This window comes from Polypterus senegalus, chromosome 4, assembly GCF_016835505.1.
Source record: "Polypterus senegalus isolate Bchr_013 chromosome 4, ASM1683550v1, whole genome shotgun sequence".
Classification (NCBI taxonomy): Eukaryota; Metazoa; Chordata; class Cladistia; order Polypteriformes; family Polypteridae; genus Polypterus; species Polypterus senegalus.
The window spans coordinates 122,932,938-122,951,250 of record NC_053157.1 but is presented as its reverse complement, the minus strand read 5'-3'; the positions used below and the strand labels follow the sequence as shown (position 1 = coordinate 122,951,250).

The window sequence follows — 18,313 nt, the reverse complement described above, 5'->3', positions numbered from 1 at the left end:
CTTATCTCTTAATTCAGTTACATCCAACCCTAGTAGCTTACCACAATTCCACCTCATTAGCTGAACAAAAATAACAGAGAAATGTGAATTAAAACTAAAGATAAATGTACAACAACAAATTTTCGTACTTCAAAACATTTGCATTTTTCTTGGGTAGCATGTGATGCATATATCATGCTTGAATGTATTTGATGTTTGTATTTTATGTGATTTATAATATTTAACAAATCAAGACAAACACTTCAATTCATTCAAATTCCATTGCAGTTACAGTCATATGAAAAAATTTGGGAACCCCTCTCAGCCTGCATAATAATTTACTTTCAACAAAAAAGATAACAGTGGTATGTCTTTCATTTCCTAGAAACATCTGAGTACTGGGGTGTTTTACAAACAGAGATTTTTAGTGAAGCAGTATTTAGTTGTATGACATTAAATCAAATGTGAAAAACTAGATGTGCAGAAATGTGGGTACCCTTGTAATTTTGCTGATTTGAATGCATGTAACTGCTCAATACTGATTATTTGCAACATCAAATTGGTTGGATTAGCTCGTTAAGCCTTGAACTTCATAGACAGGTGTGTCCAATCATGAGAAAAGGTATCTAAGGTGGTCAATTGCAAGTTGTGCTTCCCTTTGACTCTCCTCTGAAGAGTGACAGCATGGGATCATCAAAGCAACTCTCAAAAGATCTGACAACAAAGATTGTTCAGTATCATGGTTTAGGGGATGGCTACAAAAAGCTATCTCAGAGGTTTAAACTGTCAGTTTCAACCGTAAGGAATGTAATCAGGAAATGGAAGGCCACAGGCACAGTTGCTGTTAAACCCAGGTCTGGCAGGCCAAGAAAAATATAGGAGCAGCATGTGCACAGGATTGTGAGAATGGTTATAGACAACCCACAGATCACCTCCAAACACCTGCAAGAACATCTACCTGCAGATGGTGTATCTGTACATCGTTCTACAATTCAGTGCAATTTGCACAAAGAACATCTGTATGGCAGGGTGATGAGAAAGAAGTACTTTCTGCACTCATGCCACAAACAGAGTCGCTTGTTGTATGCAAATAACACATTAAGACAAGCCAGATTCATTGTGGAACAAAGTGCTTTGTACTGATGAGATACAAATTGAGTTATTTGGTCATAACAAAAAGCGCTTTGCATGGCGGAAGAACAACACCGCATCCTAAGAAGAACACCTGCTACACTACTGTCAAATTTGGTGGAGGTTCCATTATGCTGTGGGACTGTGTGGCTAGTTCAGAGACTGGGGCCCTTGTTAAAGTCGAGGGTCGGATGAATTCAACCCAATATCAACAAATTCTTCAGGATAATGTTCAAACATCAGTCACAAAGTTGAAGTTACGCAGGGGTTGGATATTCCAACAAGACAATGACCCAAAGCACAGTTCAAAATCTACAAAGGCATTCATGCAGAGGAAGAAGTACAATGTTCTGGAATGGCCGTCACAGTCCCCTGACTTGAATACCATTGAAAATCTATGGGATGATTTGAAGCAGGCTGTCCATGCTCAGCAGCCATCAAATTTAACTGAACTGGAGAGATTTGTATGGAAGAATGGTCAAAAATACCTCCATCCAGAATCCATACACTCATCAAAGGCTATATAAGGCGTCTAGAGGCTGTTATATTTGCAAAAGGAGCCTCAACTAAGTATTGATGTAATATCTCTGTTGGGGTGCCCAAATGTATGCACCTGTCAAATTTTGTTATGATGCATATTGTATATTTTCTGTTAATCCAATAAACTTGATGTCACTGCTGAAATACTACTGTTTCCATAAGGCATGTCATCTATTAAAAGGAAGTAGCTACTTTGAAAGCTCAGCCAATGATAAACAAAAATCGAAAGAATTAAGAGGGGTTCCCAAACTCTTTCATATGACTGTATTTTCCTCTTAAGCTGGGTGCAATTCAAATTCCTTTTCTAACTTCAGGAATTGAATTGACCGTGCATTTACAATTCAATTCATGAATGGCACCAACCCTGCATGAAGTGTTACTGCCCAGCAGCGTTTAGTCATTAATGCCATAGATGGTTCAAGACGAGGAGATGCTGCCATTTCTGCTGTATGCTTTTACAGTGTACTTTAATTTTGGCACTTGCAGGGTTGCTTTGAAGTAAATAAATGCAATCTTGTCATTCTGATCATTCATGTTGGTAAAGGGATGCCCAGTTAATCAAGTGCTCAAGTCACTCTTCAGCGTGAGTGGATGTCAATGAGCTCTGCTGCTTGGGTGGCATGAGACGTGCATTTAAATCTTCACATAGTGCTATAAATAATGCATTTCCAATTCAGACCTGTCACACTAGAGTGGTACATAAAGGCTTCTACAAAGAAATTGTGTGAGGAGTGTGAAAAAGTAAAGGAATAAAAAGATATTCAAGATTTCCAATCTTTTATTTCTATCAGTTTGTGACTTTAATATATTTTTTCTCAATAGTTCTGGATGCAGCACATCATCGCCACTGGCCGGGAGTTCTCAAGGTTATAGCGGGGTGCTACATATCCCTTTTTCAAATGCCATTGCCAGAAGATGCTGTTCAGCTAGGTGGATCCATGAGCCTCCATGGGAATCACATGACATTGGCCTGTTTCCATGGACCCAACTTCCGGTCCAAATCTTGGGCCTTGTTTCACTTAGAAGAGCCAAACATTGCTTTTTGGACTGAAGCTCAGAAGATATTGGAGGATGGTATGCTTTTTCCAAAGTTATTCTGTCACTTTAGATTTTTATTGTTATATACTATATGTGCTTATTCATATGATCTTGTCAATTCTGACTTCAAGTTCCAAAAGATACTTTGAATCATTTAGTAATTCCATTGTTTTAAAAGCTGAGTTTAAGGGCAAATCTTCAACATTTATCTTTTAACATTTGCTTTGCTGTTTAAAAAAGTTTATCAATGTCTAAATTTACTTCAAACCTATGTCATTTTAAGGTCAATAATATAGTTGTTTCCTTCCACAGGGTCCAGTGATGATTCAACATATATAGTTCAGACTCTGGACTTTCATTTGGGTCATAATACAATGGTTACTAAACCATGTGGTGCTCTTGAAAGCCCCATGGCAACTATTACAAAAATTACAAGACGGCGTCATGAAAATCCACCACACGGGGTAGCCAGTGTCCAGGAGTGGTTCAACTATGTAACTGCCATGAGAAATGAAGGTACCTCATTTTTGAGTGCTGTTTATTGCATGTTTGCTAATGAAAGAATAAGAGATGAGGAAATGTTATCAGTCCACAAGGTGGGGTAGAGTGCTACGGGAACAATGCGGCGTGTGTGTGTGTATAGTCACAAATAGGTAACATTCACAGGAACTGTTAATAATAATACGTTTTATTTACAGTTAGGTCCATAAATATTTGGACAGAGACAACTTTTTTCTAATTTTGGTTCTGTACATTACAATGAATTTTAAATGAAACAACTCAGATGCAGTTGAAGTGCAGACTTTCAGCTTTAATTCAGTGGGTTGAACAAAAAGATTGCATACAAATGTGAGGCAACTAAAGCATTTTTTAACACAATCCCTTCATTTCAGGGTCTCAAAAGTAATTGGACAATTGACTCAAAGGCTATTTCATGGGCAGGTGTGGGCAAGTCTGTCGTTATGTCATTATCAATTAAGCAGATAAAAGGCCTGAAGTTGATTTGAAGTGTGGTGCTTGCATGTGGAAGATTTTGCTGTGAACAGACAACATGCGGTCAAAGCAGCTCTCCATGCAGAAGAGTGAAAGAAGCCATCCTTAAGCTTCAAAAACAGAAAAAACCCATCCGAGAAATTGCTACAATATTACGAGTGGCAAAATCTACAGTTTGGTACATCCTGAGAAAGAAAGCAAGCACTGGTGAACTCAGCAACACAAAAAGACCTGGACGTCCACGGAAGACAACAGTGGTGGATGATCGCAGAATCATTTCCATGGTGAAGAGAAACCCCTTCACAACAGCCAACCAAGTGAACAACACTCTCCAGGGGGTAGGAGTATTGATATCCAAGTCTACCATAAAGAGAAGACTGCATGAAAGTAAATACAGTGAGTGCACTGCAAGGTGCAAGGCACTCATAAGCCTCAATAATAGAAAGGCTAGAACGGACTTTGCTAAAGAACATCTAAAAAAGCCAGCACAGTTCTGGAAAAACATTCTTTGGACAGATGAAACCAAGATCAACCTCTACCAGAATGATGGCAAGAAAAAAGTATGGAGAAGGCGTGGAACAGCTCATTATCCAAAGCATACCACATCATCTGTAAAACACGGTGGAGGCAGTGTGATGGCTTGGGCATGCATGGCTGCCAGTGGCACTGGGACACTAGTGTTTATTGATGTTGTGACACAGGACAGAACAGCCAAATGAATTCTGAGGTGTTCAGAGACATGCTGTCTGCTCAAATCCAGCTAAATGCAGTCAAATTGATTGGGCGGTGTTTCATGATACAGATGGACAATGACCCAAAACATACAGCCAAAGCAACCCAGGAGTTTATTAAAGCAAAGAAGTGGAAAATTCTTGAATGGCCAAGTCAGTCACCTGATCTTAACCCAATTGAGCATGCATTTCACTTGTTGAAGACTAAACTTCAGACAGAAAGGCCCACAAACAAACAGCAACTGAAAGCCGCTGCAGTAAAGGCCTGGCAGGGCATTAAAAAGGAGGAAACCCAGCATCTGGTGATGTCCATGAGTTCAAGACTTCAGGCTGTCATTGCCAGCAAAGGGTTTTCAACCAAATATTAGAAATGAACATTTTATATCCAGTTATTTAATTTGTCCAATTTCTTTTGAGCTCCTGAAATAAAGGGATTAAAAAAATGCTTTAGTTGCCTCACATTTTTATGTAATCTTTTTGTTCAACCTACTGAATTAAAGCTGAAAGTCTGCACTTCAACTGCATCCGAGTTGTTTCATTTAAAATTAATTGTAATGTACAGAACCAAAATTAGAAAAAAGTTGTCTCTTTCCAAATATTTATGGACCTAACTGTACAATACTGTATATGAGAGATAAAAATTAAATATGTACTGAGTATCATATCTATGGCAGTGTTGCATTAGTGCCTTGCACTCGTGCATTTTGCCCAATTTAATGTATGCATGTACATTAACTAAATCCATTTGCCATGTCTCTATGCTGTATTTGCAGCCACTGCTGGATGTTTGTGGGAGTAGGTGATTTGTGTAAGTGGCTTGGAGACCCTTAATAAACTGGTCGCTGAAATGGAGGAAGAAATGGCTGCACCACTATAGTGTGATGTCTGTGCACTGCTGCATTGAAAAGAATTGTGTAGTAACCCATAGTAAAATTTTAATACAAGAAGTTAATTGGAAAGGTTGGCAGAAATTAAATGTTAATGTTTCATTGGTTTTGAATGGGTTACTTTTCATCTTGCAGGGAAAAAAAATACAGTATAGAGAGAAGGAGATGTACTCACTGCAGTATTTTAAAAAGCAATCACAATTTGAAACATTTTTCACTATGCTTCTTATTATAGAGCTAAACCTTCTACGCAATGTTGATGCTAACACTATCGAGAATGGAGTAGCTGCCAAAAGCTCCAGCTTACTGAGTGGATTCCGAGGAGGGTCAAGTTATAACCATGAGACGGAGACTATCTTTGCTCTTCCAAGAATGCAGTTAGACTTTAAATCAATTCATGTACAGGAGCCAAATGAGCCTTCCCTGCAAGGTAAAATCATCAAAGATTACATGCAGGTCACCTTGTTTATTTGCTTCATTGTATGTACAGTACCTTAACTGTTTATGATAATAAGTCATGTCACTTCTTATTCAGAATCAGCCTGTAAGCCAAAGGTGGAATGCAGTGTTGTGACAGAATTTACTGACCATATCTGTGTCACAATGGATGCAGAACTGATTATGTTCTTGCATGATATGGTATCAGCCTACCTGAAGGAGAAAGAGAAGGGTAAGTATTAAGGGAAACAGTGTCTTATAATGTATAGCATCATTTATTGGGTCTGGCAGACAGTGGGGTTCAAATCCTACCACTGACCCTGTGTCAACTTGAGCAAGTCACTTCACTTCCCTGTGCTCAATTTGGAGAGTGAAATGAAATTTAACCAATTGCATCTCAAATGGTGTAAGTTGCTTTGGAAAAAGGCATCAGCCAAATAAATAAATGTAAAAGCTACTCCGGTTTCTAATGGAGCATTTCTAATGTGTATGTAGTGAACTTCATTTAAAACTTAGAGAAACCTTACAGTTTGTACAACTGACCTTACGATACATCATATCATTAAGCAGCTCTTTAGTGGGCACCAAGTCTGTGTTTATCCTTTTGAGAATTCTGCCCATTTGCTAGGACAAATGCTCCATAGTAGTAGTAAGGAAATTCCAACAATTCTTGCCATTCTCTGCTGTAGGCCAGTTTCTTTTCACTTATTCTGCTGGGAAGGTATCTCTAGAGAAGTACAGCAGGATGAGCTCACTCACACACTTAGCAGAACAGGCCTCGGGTGTGTGCCTGCTCTGACGAACACTTGAAATTTGAGTTATTAAGAAAAATAAACCTCAATGAATAGCGAAAATTCAGTGCCTGCTTTAAATCACTCAAATAAATAATTGCCAGAAGTACTGTAAAACATAAAAAAAAGAATTCAGGTAAATTAAAAATGCAAAAAAGTAAAACTTTTTGTGTAGCCTTGTAGTATATTTTATGAAATGAATGCATTTAAATAGGACAGTCCTTTTTTATTAGATTTTCTTGACAAATTCTGACTTTTTTTTTTTTTTTAAGTGGATGTCTAAATATGATAATAGCTCAAAGCTGATAAAATGCAATTTTTAAAAAATTTTTTTTTTTTATTTAGCTGTTGTAAACATCTGACGCAGCTCAAGATTAGGTTAAAGTGTTCTCCTTAGCAGTTTAAATTTGAAATGACTAATACTACAGTATTTAAATACATTTGCACCACTGGAATATACATCTGTATCTGTAGTTTCCTGTTATGTAAATAGAAAATACCTGAAAACGTATATCTCTAATTTTAATATTAATTTATATTTTTAGCCCTTTTTCCCTCTCGCATCTTTACTGGTCGACCAGGACAAAAGAGTCCAACAACGAATCGAGATGATGTAGCAAATGGTGAAGACAAAGCAGAGGCCATTAACTACACTTCAGTGGACTGGAGAGAGTTTGTGTGTAACACATGGCATCTGGAGCCAACCCTAAGGTAAAGAGTTGGTTATAATTACATGCAACTTGCAAACTAACTTTACTGAAGCTGCCTCTGTTTAGATATACAGTAATCTTCATTGTACTTTTTCAGTATATTTTGAACAGATGTTTTTTGAAAGACACAATTCTTAATAAACCACCATCTCACACTGAGGTAACCTGTATCTACTGTGGCACAGAATTTAGCATTTTCAGTACTCGCTTCTAAACTTCTGTTATTTTCCATTATTGATGAGAAAGTGACTGCCATTGTGATACACAATTGAAATATTTAGCATAAAGTATTTGTAGGGCATATGATGGAAGGTATGTAGGTCATAGACCTAAAGTGGCAAGTGACCCAAGGCTCAAATAACCAAAAATTATTTGCTTTTTTGTCAGGATATTTGACAGTATGGCAGTCTCTGGCACTGATTTTACTGAATGTACTCATAGTTATGTACTGTATGGTGGTGGGGTCCAAACGGATTCCTGGCACCAGACTCACTTGTGTGTAGTGCAGGATGGGAGTGGGTGGCATTCAAGTTGGTTCTGTGCCTTAAACAGGTGACTGAGATTTAACACTAGAATTACCAAAGCCTACATCAAAATTCATAAATCCGTTTGCCCCTCTCCGTCAGTGTCTTTTGTCCTGTAAATATGCAGATCAAGACAAGCAGCCTGCTATTCCATCCCCCACCACCACAGAACGGCCACAAAGTTCTCCCTGTTCCAGCCTTCATTATCTGGGAGTGAAGTGCTGGAGTTTTAGAATGGAAATAATAGATCATTATTTGGAACACATGTATTTCATGTGTGTTCCATTTCTACAATGATCTGTGTAAACACATTGTTTAAAACAGAAACGTTTTTCATAGTTTAGTAATAAATGACAACATGTAGACATAAACTATACAATGTGTGAAGCCTGAAGTGCAAAGATCAAATAAACACTTTCACAAAAGGTTCAAGGACGATAAACAGATTCCTTATGCGCAGCGGTAAGAATTGCTGACTTGTAATCAAAAGTCCCCGGTTCGATCCGGACGGCCACGTATATTTACCATTTTGAGTAGTGAGCTGCTCTTATTGTTAATATTATACAATAAACACATACATTTGATTTGCGTCTGTAACAGCCGCTGTAAATGTATAGTACTTGCAAAAGTTAGCGTTTTTTTTTTCCCACTTTTATTCTCTGTCATGATCCTGATACATACTTCAAAAGGGATCTGACGCTGTTACTTTTTATCTGAAACTGAGAATAACTGTTGATGTGAGTGGTGTTTTGAGACAATCGAACTGGAAATTATCTGATCTGGATGGATAAAAGCTGACACACAAACGCTGGTGAATTTGCCTTCTTTGTATCTCACCGTCACTTGATTTTTTTTTTTTATTCAGTTTTATTGAGTGTTCCTGCTTATGCTGAATTAGTATGTACCTTATGGTCCATGATGTCAAAGCCGCAATGCCAAAATTAAAAAAAAACAGAGACCTAGGTATACATGCATATGATATTTGGAATTATTCATTTAATGACCTGTATACTACATTTCATTTGGGGCACTGATGCAACATTATTCATATTCATTCACATACCATCTTGCGCTTTTAAATCCAATGGCCGCGTGTTTTTTTTTTCCCTCCCGATCTTACCCAGTCTGCACAGGACTCCAGGACATGCAGAGGAAAGAATGTTCCTCTGCAAGGTGAGCCATGAGTGCTCTTCTTTTCTCAGTGGCCCTCGTCCATCCATGCCTTGCACAGCACATGTGTTGATTGTTATCTTGTGTTATAGCACAAGAAACAGGCCACATGTATGCTCCCGCACGCACTGAGTAAGCTCACACCTTCTGGTGCACAATGTGAGCGCAGCACCAGGGGCAAAAAAAGAGACACAAATATATCTGACATTTTGAAGAAATCATTGTATGTCCTGAATAGTACCAATCAGAAAACATCATCACACTAATGCAACATTATTTGCAAACAAACCGGGTGTAAATTTATATTACTTGTAAAAGTTACAAGTAATCTCCCTCCCCTTCTGATCTGACCATAACTAAAATGTCCAGCATAAATTTACACTAGACATGGCACGATACCACTTTTTTATGTCCGATACCGATATTGTGAATTTGGATATCTGCCGATACGTCACAAATCCGATACAGTCATTGAGTCTTTTTTTAAACAGAAAACAAAAATTAATGCTTTCAAAAAAATGTCCAGATACATTTTATATACATCAACACAAATACAGAAATCATAACTGTGATATAATAAGGAAGAAACATTGCAAAGAGAACATGGTTTAGTAACCGCTTCTTTTTATTTAAATGTCCTCAGTTTTAGCAGCATTTGACGGACCAGCACCATCCAAAAATCCAAAAAGACAAGAGCAACTGTATACGAAAATAAAACATAAGATGACATAAAAGCTTAGTACCTAAAGAAACATTAATAATGAAATTCAAAGTGCTTTTTAATGCCAAACCAACACAGGAACTGCAATTTAAAATAATGCAACATAAAATATATACTTTAAAAAAAAAATCTAGAATTGACCCTTACTTAATGGTTAACATAAATATACACCTACAGTGGGATGTCTTACTGAACTTGTGGAACTCTTTTCTTGCTTCACTTTAACATAAGGGGTAGGTTTTTCTTTAGAAAGATCAGCATTTCAGCCTTCTCAGCTGTCAGCCTGCTTCTCCTTTCATCAATAATGATGGAGGCTGTACTGAAGAGCCTCTCGCTCTCCACACTTGTTGAAGGTGCACAAAGAAATTTAGCTGCTGTACAAACCAGAGTGGGTAATCTAGGCTGGTTGACTTGCCAGTACAACAGTGGATTGTCTGAGCTGAATAGTTGGCTCACTGAGGTAGGTTTGCACTTCAATACATGCACTTGAGGTGGTTAACTGAGGAGCAGGCTCTACAGAGCTTTCCTTTAGGATTTCATCAAAAATACTTTCAAGTCTGCTGTGGCTTGCAGTTTCCATCCGTGGAGTCTTGCTTGCTGGTTCCACAGCAGCTGATTCACAAGATGTCCCTCTGCTGGCTCTGAGGAATCTGATGTGCTTCTTTTAAACACTTCCTCCATCTTTCTCACCTCTCGATCAAAGCTGTTTTGCCTGGTTTGAGATTTCTACACTTGTGAAGTATCTGGAAGGATAATAGCCAAACCACAATATTAAGAGATTATTATACTGTTGGCTGATGAAATATTACAATTTAACTTAACTTCCTCAGTCAAGTGTGGGATTTGTGAGTAAATGTCTTTAGCTCTCTCTCACTGACACACACACACTCTCTCTCTCTCTTTCTATCCCATTCTTTCTCTCTCTCACCACACACTCTGCCTCACCCACAAACGCACACATTAAAAAAATTCCATACCTGTCTTTATATCTTGGATCCAGCAGTGTTGCAACTGCATATAGTGGCTCAGATTCTACATCTTTGAAGCGCCTGTTAACAGCCTCGAGAAGGGTGATCTTCATCGTCCTTATTCCCTCGTCACTTTCATTTTCTCCGAGACAGAACGCGCTTAAGGACGAGACGATGGGGATAACATCAGATGCTGATGACCATGAGGAGCTTACCTCCCTTGTCAACTCCTCAAAGGGGCCAGAGCTGCTACGATCTTTTCAAGTAGCCCCCACTGACGTGCACACAGTGTGGCTGGCAGGTCATTCTCCGCTGAATATGCACACAAGGCTCGTTTTTGAGCGATGAGGCTCTCCATCATATAATATGTGCTATTCCACCGTGTTCGCACATCTTGTACCAGACGCCGTGGCATATTGAGCTCAATTTGAATGTTCTCCAAACGTGAATATGCAAGTGCAGAGTGCTTAAAGTGACCCACTATTTTTCTTCCGACAGCCACTGCATCACTAATACTACGCTTGCGATAACAGTCCCTCATTCACCACGAGTTGCAAAGTGTGCGCCAAGCATTCTAAACTTGGAACTCCTAGTCTATCCATTGCCTTTATTACGTTGCTGCCATTGTCTCGTAAAACAACATGAACTTTGATTTTTGAAATTTTCCATTCATTTAACATTTCCTCTATAGCTGTAGCGATGCACTTTCCTGAGTGTGAGCCACGAAGCTGCTTAGCGTGCAAAACTGCTTTTTGCAACTTAAAACTTGAGTCTATCCACTGTGCTGTTAGACCTAGCAAGGACAATGGACACACGCCTGAGCTCCAAATATCTGAGGTCAAGCTTAAAGCGGGAACGCTATCCAAGCATTCAAAAATGAACTTGCGCACTTGTTTGTACTTATCTGGAACGGCTGTCTCGGAGATAAAATGTCGGTTTGGTAGCGTAACGAGGCTCCAAATGCTCCATTAAGCGAAACCCCACATTCTCAACAACAGAAAGGGGCTGGTCATCAAGCACAACAAACTCGACGATTTTCTCTGTTATCAGCTTTGCTTTGTTGCTTTCTGGAGGGAGTTTCTCGCGTTTCTGAATTGTTTCAAACAGTGTTTGTTGATGCGACACCATTTTCTTCTTGGCGCTCGTGGAATTAATAAATTCCGTGTACTCCTTTCCATGATATTTCTGCAGGTGTTTAATCAGATTCGTTGTGTTAAAGTTTCCAACTCTGCTACCACCCCGCGAAACACTTGTATTGCATAAATTACATTCGCAGTCTTGGCTTTTTCTTCTTTGAGTCGAAAGTAACTCCAAACTGCTGACATGTCGGCAAGTCTCACACGCAACAGAAACTCTTATCACGTGATGCATGTCCCAAATCACGTTATGCATGCGGTAATTATTTTCCGTAATTTTTAAAGGATCAAATTAAATTTTTTATTGCTTCCCGATTTCCGATCCAGTAATTTAGGTCAGGATCGGACCGATACCGATCCAGAATATCGGATCGGCGCATCTCTAATTTACACCCAATCTGTTTGTTTTCAAATAATGTTGCATCCATGCCACAATGTTTTCTGAAATGTACTTTACAGGTCATTAAATGAATAATTCCAAATCTATACTAATAAAAGGCAAAGCCCTCACTCATTCACTCACTCACTCTCTCACTCACTCACTCACTCATCACTAATTCTCCAACTTCCCGTGTAGGTAGAAGGCTGAAATTTGGCAGGCTCATTCCTTACAGCTTACTTACAAAAGTTGGGCAGGTTTCATTTCGAAATTCTACGCCTAATGGTCATAACTGGAAGGTATTTTTCTCCATTAACTGTAATGGAGTTGAGCTGGAAAGACGTGGGGGGCAGAGTTTCATGTGACATCATCACGCCTCCCACGTAATCACGTGAACGGACTGTCAACGCAGTGCGTAGAAAACCAGGAAGACCTCCAAAAGCGCTTAAGAAAACATGCATTATATAATTGAGAAGGCAGCGAAACAATAAGAAGCGAGCGAAAGTGACATATACTACCATATTCATGAGTGCTGCTACCTCGGAAAGAAAGCAAGGTGTAAACCTAAACTTTAAATTAAGTTCATAGACAGGCTACGCTGGCGTTTCACATGCCCACAGGTAATGCGGGATACAAGTTTAATGAGAGGACAGGATATAAACGAGAGTTTTGATCACTTTGTAACTAAGTTAAAATTGTAGGTGAAGGGGTGTGCTTATGCAAATTTGAGAGACTGTGTTTGTGGGGGATTGACAGTTAAGGCGGGTGGGGAGTCATCATCATCTCCCTCCCATTCATCTATTTCGCTCTGAGCTGAGCTCAGCTAATGCCTCTTCCAAGCAACTTCGTCAGACTGCCACCAAATACTCACAGAAAAATCCACAAGTTAATACACACGCTGTCTCTAGAGTTTCTCCACACTGAATCCTCCAGGCACTACTTACAAAAGGTCACATTGACAATCGTGTTACGCTATTTTTAAAATCTTTCCTTTTCTTAGCACAAGCACAGCTGAGAAGCTTGATGCATGTGCTCCATAACGCTAAAAATAATGCATTTAATCACACTTTGCATTACAAGCAAAGGGAGCTTTTGTCAATGCATGATTTCCTGGTACACCGATTACATTGATCAGCATCCCGATTCATTTTACCCTCGCACCACCTTAGTTTGAGAAGAAGTATGAAAAATATGAGGTTAACACAGAAAAACAGATCACCAATTCAAGCTTTATGAATAATCGATTCGCCATCAATAATTGTTTTGGTAAAGCCATCCTCCTTCCATTTTATAATTTTTCCGCCATAGCCATGATTAAATGAACGGTAAAAAGTAAGAGCAAAGCGAGGGTGACTTATTTAGGCAGGCATATATATGACAGCAACACTCATGACAATGTCAATCATGTTACGTTATTATTAAAATGTTTCCTTTTCTTTTCATTACTTCTTTAACACACTACTTCTCCGCTGTAGGCGCGGTATTTTGCTATATATATATATGAATGACCTCCAAAGAGCGCTGAGACTTTTGATATCATGAACCTGTCTGCAAAAACTGGGGTCTCCTGCCCAGCAAAAGTCGAGCAGCCAGTGCGTGCATAGCTGTGCCGGCCTTTGAGACGCTGACTGCGCTTCTGCCTTAAGTCAAAGTGAGCACTTTTAATTTTTTCATCCTCCCCTGCGCTATAGCCCAGACAAGTGCAAACACGGACCCCTTTTCTACACCACGGCAAAATAATATTAAGGCGATTCACACTTTCTTTTGCACGTATACGATTATCAGGTCCTCAGCCCGGATTATGAAGACACGCACAGGAGTGGAGGACTGACAGTGCCATCACAACCGATTAATGGCGGGACGCCTCACCAGTCTACACAAGACCCACGCGACTGTCCCCAAAAGGCGATCATAACGCCAGCGAACACATCTCTATACTATATAAAAGAAAAAGGCAACTTTCCTTTCTTTACACCTTTTTCCTTTTATCCCAAACCAAAGCCTTTCTCTTAACACTGCAGAGGACACAAAACTAATTTTCTTTAAATGCCGGTAAGGCACATTACCAGAGGCACAAATTTGAACGTTCACATAGAGAATGTAATTTCAATGTACCTGTACTTCTTAAAACGTTAATGTTTTACTGTTTAATAACTTTTTTTTAACAACTGTTGTTGTAATAACTTAGACTATAATTTATTATTTTTCCCTTGCACTCAGTGACCAAACCTATACACACACATATAGACACATACAAACATACACACAAGTATATGTATGTGTATATATATATATATATATATATATATATATATATATATATATATATATATATATATATATATATGTGTGTATATGTAGATATGTATATAGATATGAAGATATGTATGTATATATATATATATATATATATGTGTGTGTGTGTGTGTGTATATATATATATGACAGCAGCAATCCAAGCTGTGAGAAAACAGTAAAAAGGAGGCGTGTCAGACGTCGTGGTACATTTTCTGATGCAGCTAGACGAAAATAACTTTGTGACGCCACCACCAAATACACAAAACAATTAATTTGACAATCATGTTACATTATTTTTAAAATGTTTCCTTTTCTTTTCATAACTTCTTTAACACATGACATCGCTAGTAGCTGGTATTTTGCTATATATATATATATATATATATATATATATATATATATATATCACAGCGACACTCATAACAGTGACAAAACAATTACATTGACAATCATGTTACGTTATTTTCAAAATGTTTCCTTTTCTTTCTCTTTCCTTCTGTAACACAGTACTTCTCCGCTGCCAAGCGCGGGTATATATATATATAGATAGATAGATAGATAGATATGAGAACAACACTCATATCAATGACAAAACAATTACATTAACAACCATGTTACGTTATTTTTAAAATTTTTCCTTTTCTTTTTCATACCTTCTTTAACACACTACTTCTCCGCTGCGAAGCGCGGGTATTCTGCTAGTATCATATATACCCGTGTCTCTGTGGTTTTTTTTTTATTTTGTCATTGCGGCTTTGACGTCATGGACCATAAGGTACATACTAATTAAGCATTAGCAGGAACACTCAATAAAACTGAATTAAAAAAAAAAAAAAAAAATCAAAAGACGGTGAGATACGAAGAAGGCAAATTCACCAGCGTTTGTGTGTCAGCTTTTATCCATCCAGATCAGAGAATTTCCAGTTCGATTGTCTCAAAACACCGCTCACATCAACAGTTATTCTCAGTTTCAGATAAAAAGTAACAGCGTCAGATCCCTTTTGTAGTATGTATCGTGATCGTGACAAAGAATAAAAGTGGAAAAAATGCTAACTTTTGCAAGTACTATACATTTACAGCGGCTGTTACAGACGCAAATCAAATGTATGTGTTTATTGTATAATATTAACAGTAAGAGCAGCTCACTACTCAAAATGGTAAATATACGTGACAGTCAGGATCAAACCGGGGACTCTTGATTACAAGTCAGCAATTCTTACCGCTGTGCACAAGGAAGCGGTTATATCGTCCTTGAACCTTTTGTGAAAGTGTTTATTTGATCTTTGCACTTCAGGCTTCACACGTTATATAGTTTGTGTACATGTTGTCATTTATTACTAAAATATGAAAGTTCTGTTTTAACAATGTGTTTACACAGATTAGTGTAGAAGCGGAACACACATGAAATACATGTGTTCCAAACAACGATCTGTTATTCTAAAACTCCAGCACTTCACTCCCAGATAATGAAGGCTGTAACAGGGAGAACTTGGTGGCCGTTCTGCGGTGGTTGGGGGATGGAATAGCAGGCTGCTTGTCTTAATCTGCATGTTTACAGGACAAAAGACGCTAACAGAGAGGTGTGAAGGGATTTATGAGTTTTTCCGTAGGCTTTGGTAATTCTAGTGTTAAAAAATCCCCAAGCAGACCCCAGGCTTAACTTTAAGTTCCGTAACTTTCTCGCTACACAGCGATACCCAAAAAGTGAAATACCTGGAGCTTGCCTTGAGTCAGTGAGAGCCCCTGCTTTCCTTTCACCTCTTTTTTGAGCAGAAACAGCAATTTAAAGAAAACAAGCATTTTCTTTCCACACTCCTCCTAGTCTGCTCCATTTTATAAAGTTGACTTTTTGGGGGATGAAGTGCTTTCTGAATACTGACCCCTAGTGGACTTTGTGGAAAATGGTATATTCATGGGATGGAAAAGAAAACAAAAATCCACAACAGGAGTGATTTTTGAAATGCCGCTTTGAGCCTAATGAAAGTTGCTCCATAGGCCACAGTTTGTGTGGTCCTGCTACATCTTCTAAATGTGTGTTCCCATTTACATCTGCATATTGTTTCCAGATCATAGGCAGGTTTTAACAGTTTTTGTGGCCTCTTAAAGAACTTGACTTTAATAGTGCCCTCTTATATATCAATTACACACTAACACACACAACTCCTATACTGCTTTGTCTATCTAAATCGTACCCGATTTTAAGTTGCATTTCATTTTCTTCTTTGTTTTCTAGATTAATTTCTTGGACAGGGAGGAAGATTGACCCTGTGGGTGTTGATTACATTCTTCAGAAGCTGGGTTTCCACCATGCGAGGACTACAATTCCAAAGTGGCTGCAGCGGGGGGTGATGGATCCTCTGGATAAAGTCCTTTCAGTTCTGATCAAAAAACTGGGCACAGCTCTTCAAGATGAAAAAGAAAAGAAGGGACGAGACAAGGAAGATCATTAAAGTTAACTACGGAGTTTGATTATTAATGAATTTTTGATCAAAAGCCAGCTTTTATAGTTGTCATTTTAATAGAAAATGCTGTAAAGATACACATGATATTTACAAACCTCTTGCAAATTTCTATTGACTACTGATCTGTAAATACCGTTTGAGCCACCATTTCATTGGGAATGTAGCTGTTTACTGTGGAGCTTGCTGCCGCTGAAATCTTTTTTTAAAAAGATATTGCACAATAGTTATTTTCTTTCATTTCATAGGGTGAACCAACTGGTAGTAGCATAGCATTCCATTTTTAAGTGCAATATGCCTCATGTATATACTTGGACTGAATCTTCAATGTGAATTTATTTTTCCAGTTTACATTAACACTGTCCAGACACTGTACTATTGTACTATACTACTCACTTTTTAGGCTTTTTTTTATATATCCCCAAAGCAATTTTAAATAATTTTTAATTAACAAGTACAGGTGGATTGTAGGGAGGTTCTGGTATCTCAACCAAAATCAGGTGAACAAATTGAAATTAATAAAATTGTTTTTAATGTGTTATTGGCTGCAACCATCAAACACTACAAAATAATTGCAATTCAAAGATTTTATGGTGTACAGTCTATTCAAATGATAACATCAGTTTGTAACTTTTATATTGTGGCAGTATTATTATAAAGTATGCAATGCATTCTTTGCAAGGGCTGTATTGTTAACTGTGGATGCACAATTCATGTAAAAGCAGTATAGTTCTTTATTTACGTAAAAAAAAAAACACATTAATTTTTCTCTGAGGCTGTGGTACGGAGCAAACCTTAAATTGTGTAAATTCTCCTTTGGTAATACTTAATAAATATAAGAATTTGAAAATTTCAGTTTTTGTTGATGGTAGTACATTTTCTCTTAAACACTTGTCTTTCTGTTTTTCAGTTATCATAAGCAGCATCTCCATTAATGTACACTAATGCAATAAGAAATTCAGACAAGCCATTCTAATAAAACTAACAGCCCACCAAGTTCTTAATTTATAACCGTAACCTTCACTCGGTGCACTTACTAGCAAGAGGCCAATGTGATGTCAAAAATTGTGTCACGTAAACAAGTATTCTCCACCTCAATGCCAAGTAAGCCAGTATGGCTATAATGACCTCCTTTTGCCATAAAAATCTAATAGTTTTATTATTATTATTATAGAATGCTGCTCTGATCAGGGTTCTAGCAAGACTAAGTGAGGAGTCAGAATGTCTGTAAGCTTGTAAGTGTCCCGGATGAAAACCAAGATCCAGGCTTTTAACCACCTCTTGGGTACAGCCATCAGCTGTGTGTCTGTCTGCAACAACATTCATGTCTCTGGTGACGCTTCCTGTGAAATCAGAAAACGGACTGGGAGAGCATGGGGGGTGGGGGTCATAAGGTCACCGGAAAGGGGTGTGTGGCACT

General features: G+C 38.2%; 1 protein-coding gene across 9 annotated transcripts in view; it reads left to right on the top strand.

The window, feature by feature from the left end:
* The window catches only part of kiaa1109 (KIAA1109 ortholog), a 388,609-nt gene extending 370,861 nt beyond the window's left edge, over positions 1-17,748 (top strand). For all 9 annotated transcript variants that reach the window (XM_039751238.1, XM_039751239.1, XM_039751244.1 and 6 more), the window contains 6 exons: positions 2,473-2,724; positions 3,001-3,204; positions 5,535-5,729; positions 5,835-5,969; positions 7,074-7,239; positions 16,668-17,748. In XM_039751238.1, coding sequence (XP_039607172.1) covers positions 2,473-2,724; positions 3,001-3,204; positions 5,535-5,729; positions 5,835-5,969; positions 7,074-7,239; positions 16,668-16,884 — 1,169 coding nt within the window. In that variant the 3' untranslated portion in view covers positions 16,885-17,748. The remainder of the gene's footprint in view (positions 1-2,472; positions 2,725-3,000; positions 3,205-5,534; positions 5,730-5,834; positions 5,970-7,073; positions 7,240-16,667) is intronic.
* Positions 17,749-18,313: the final 565 nt, after the last annotated feature.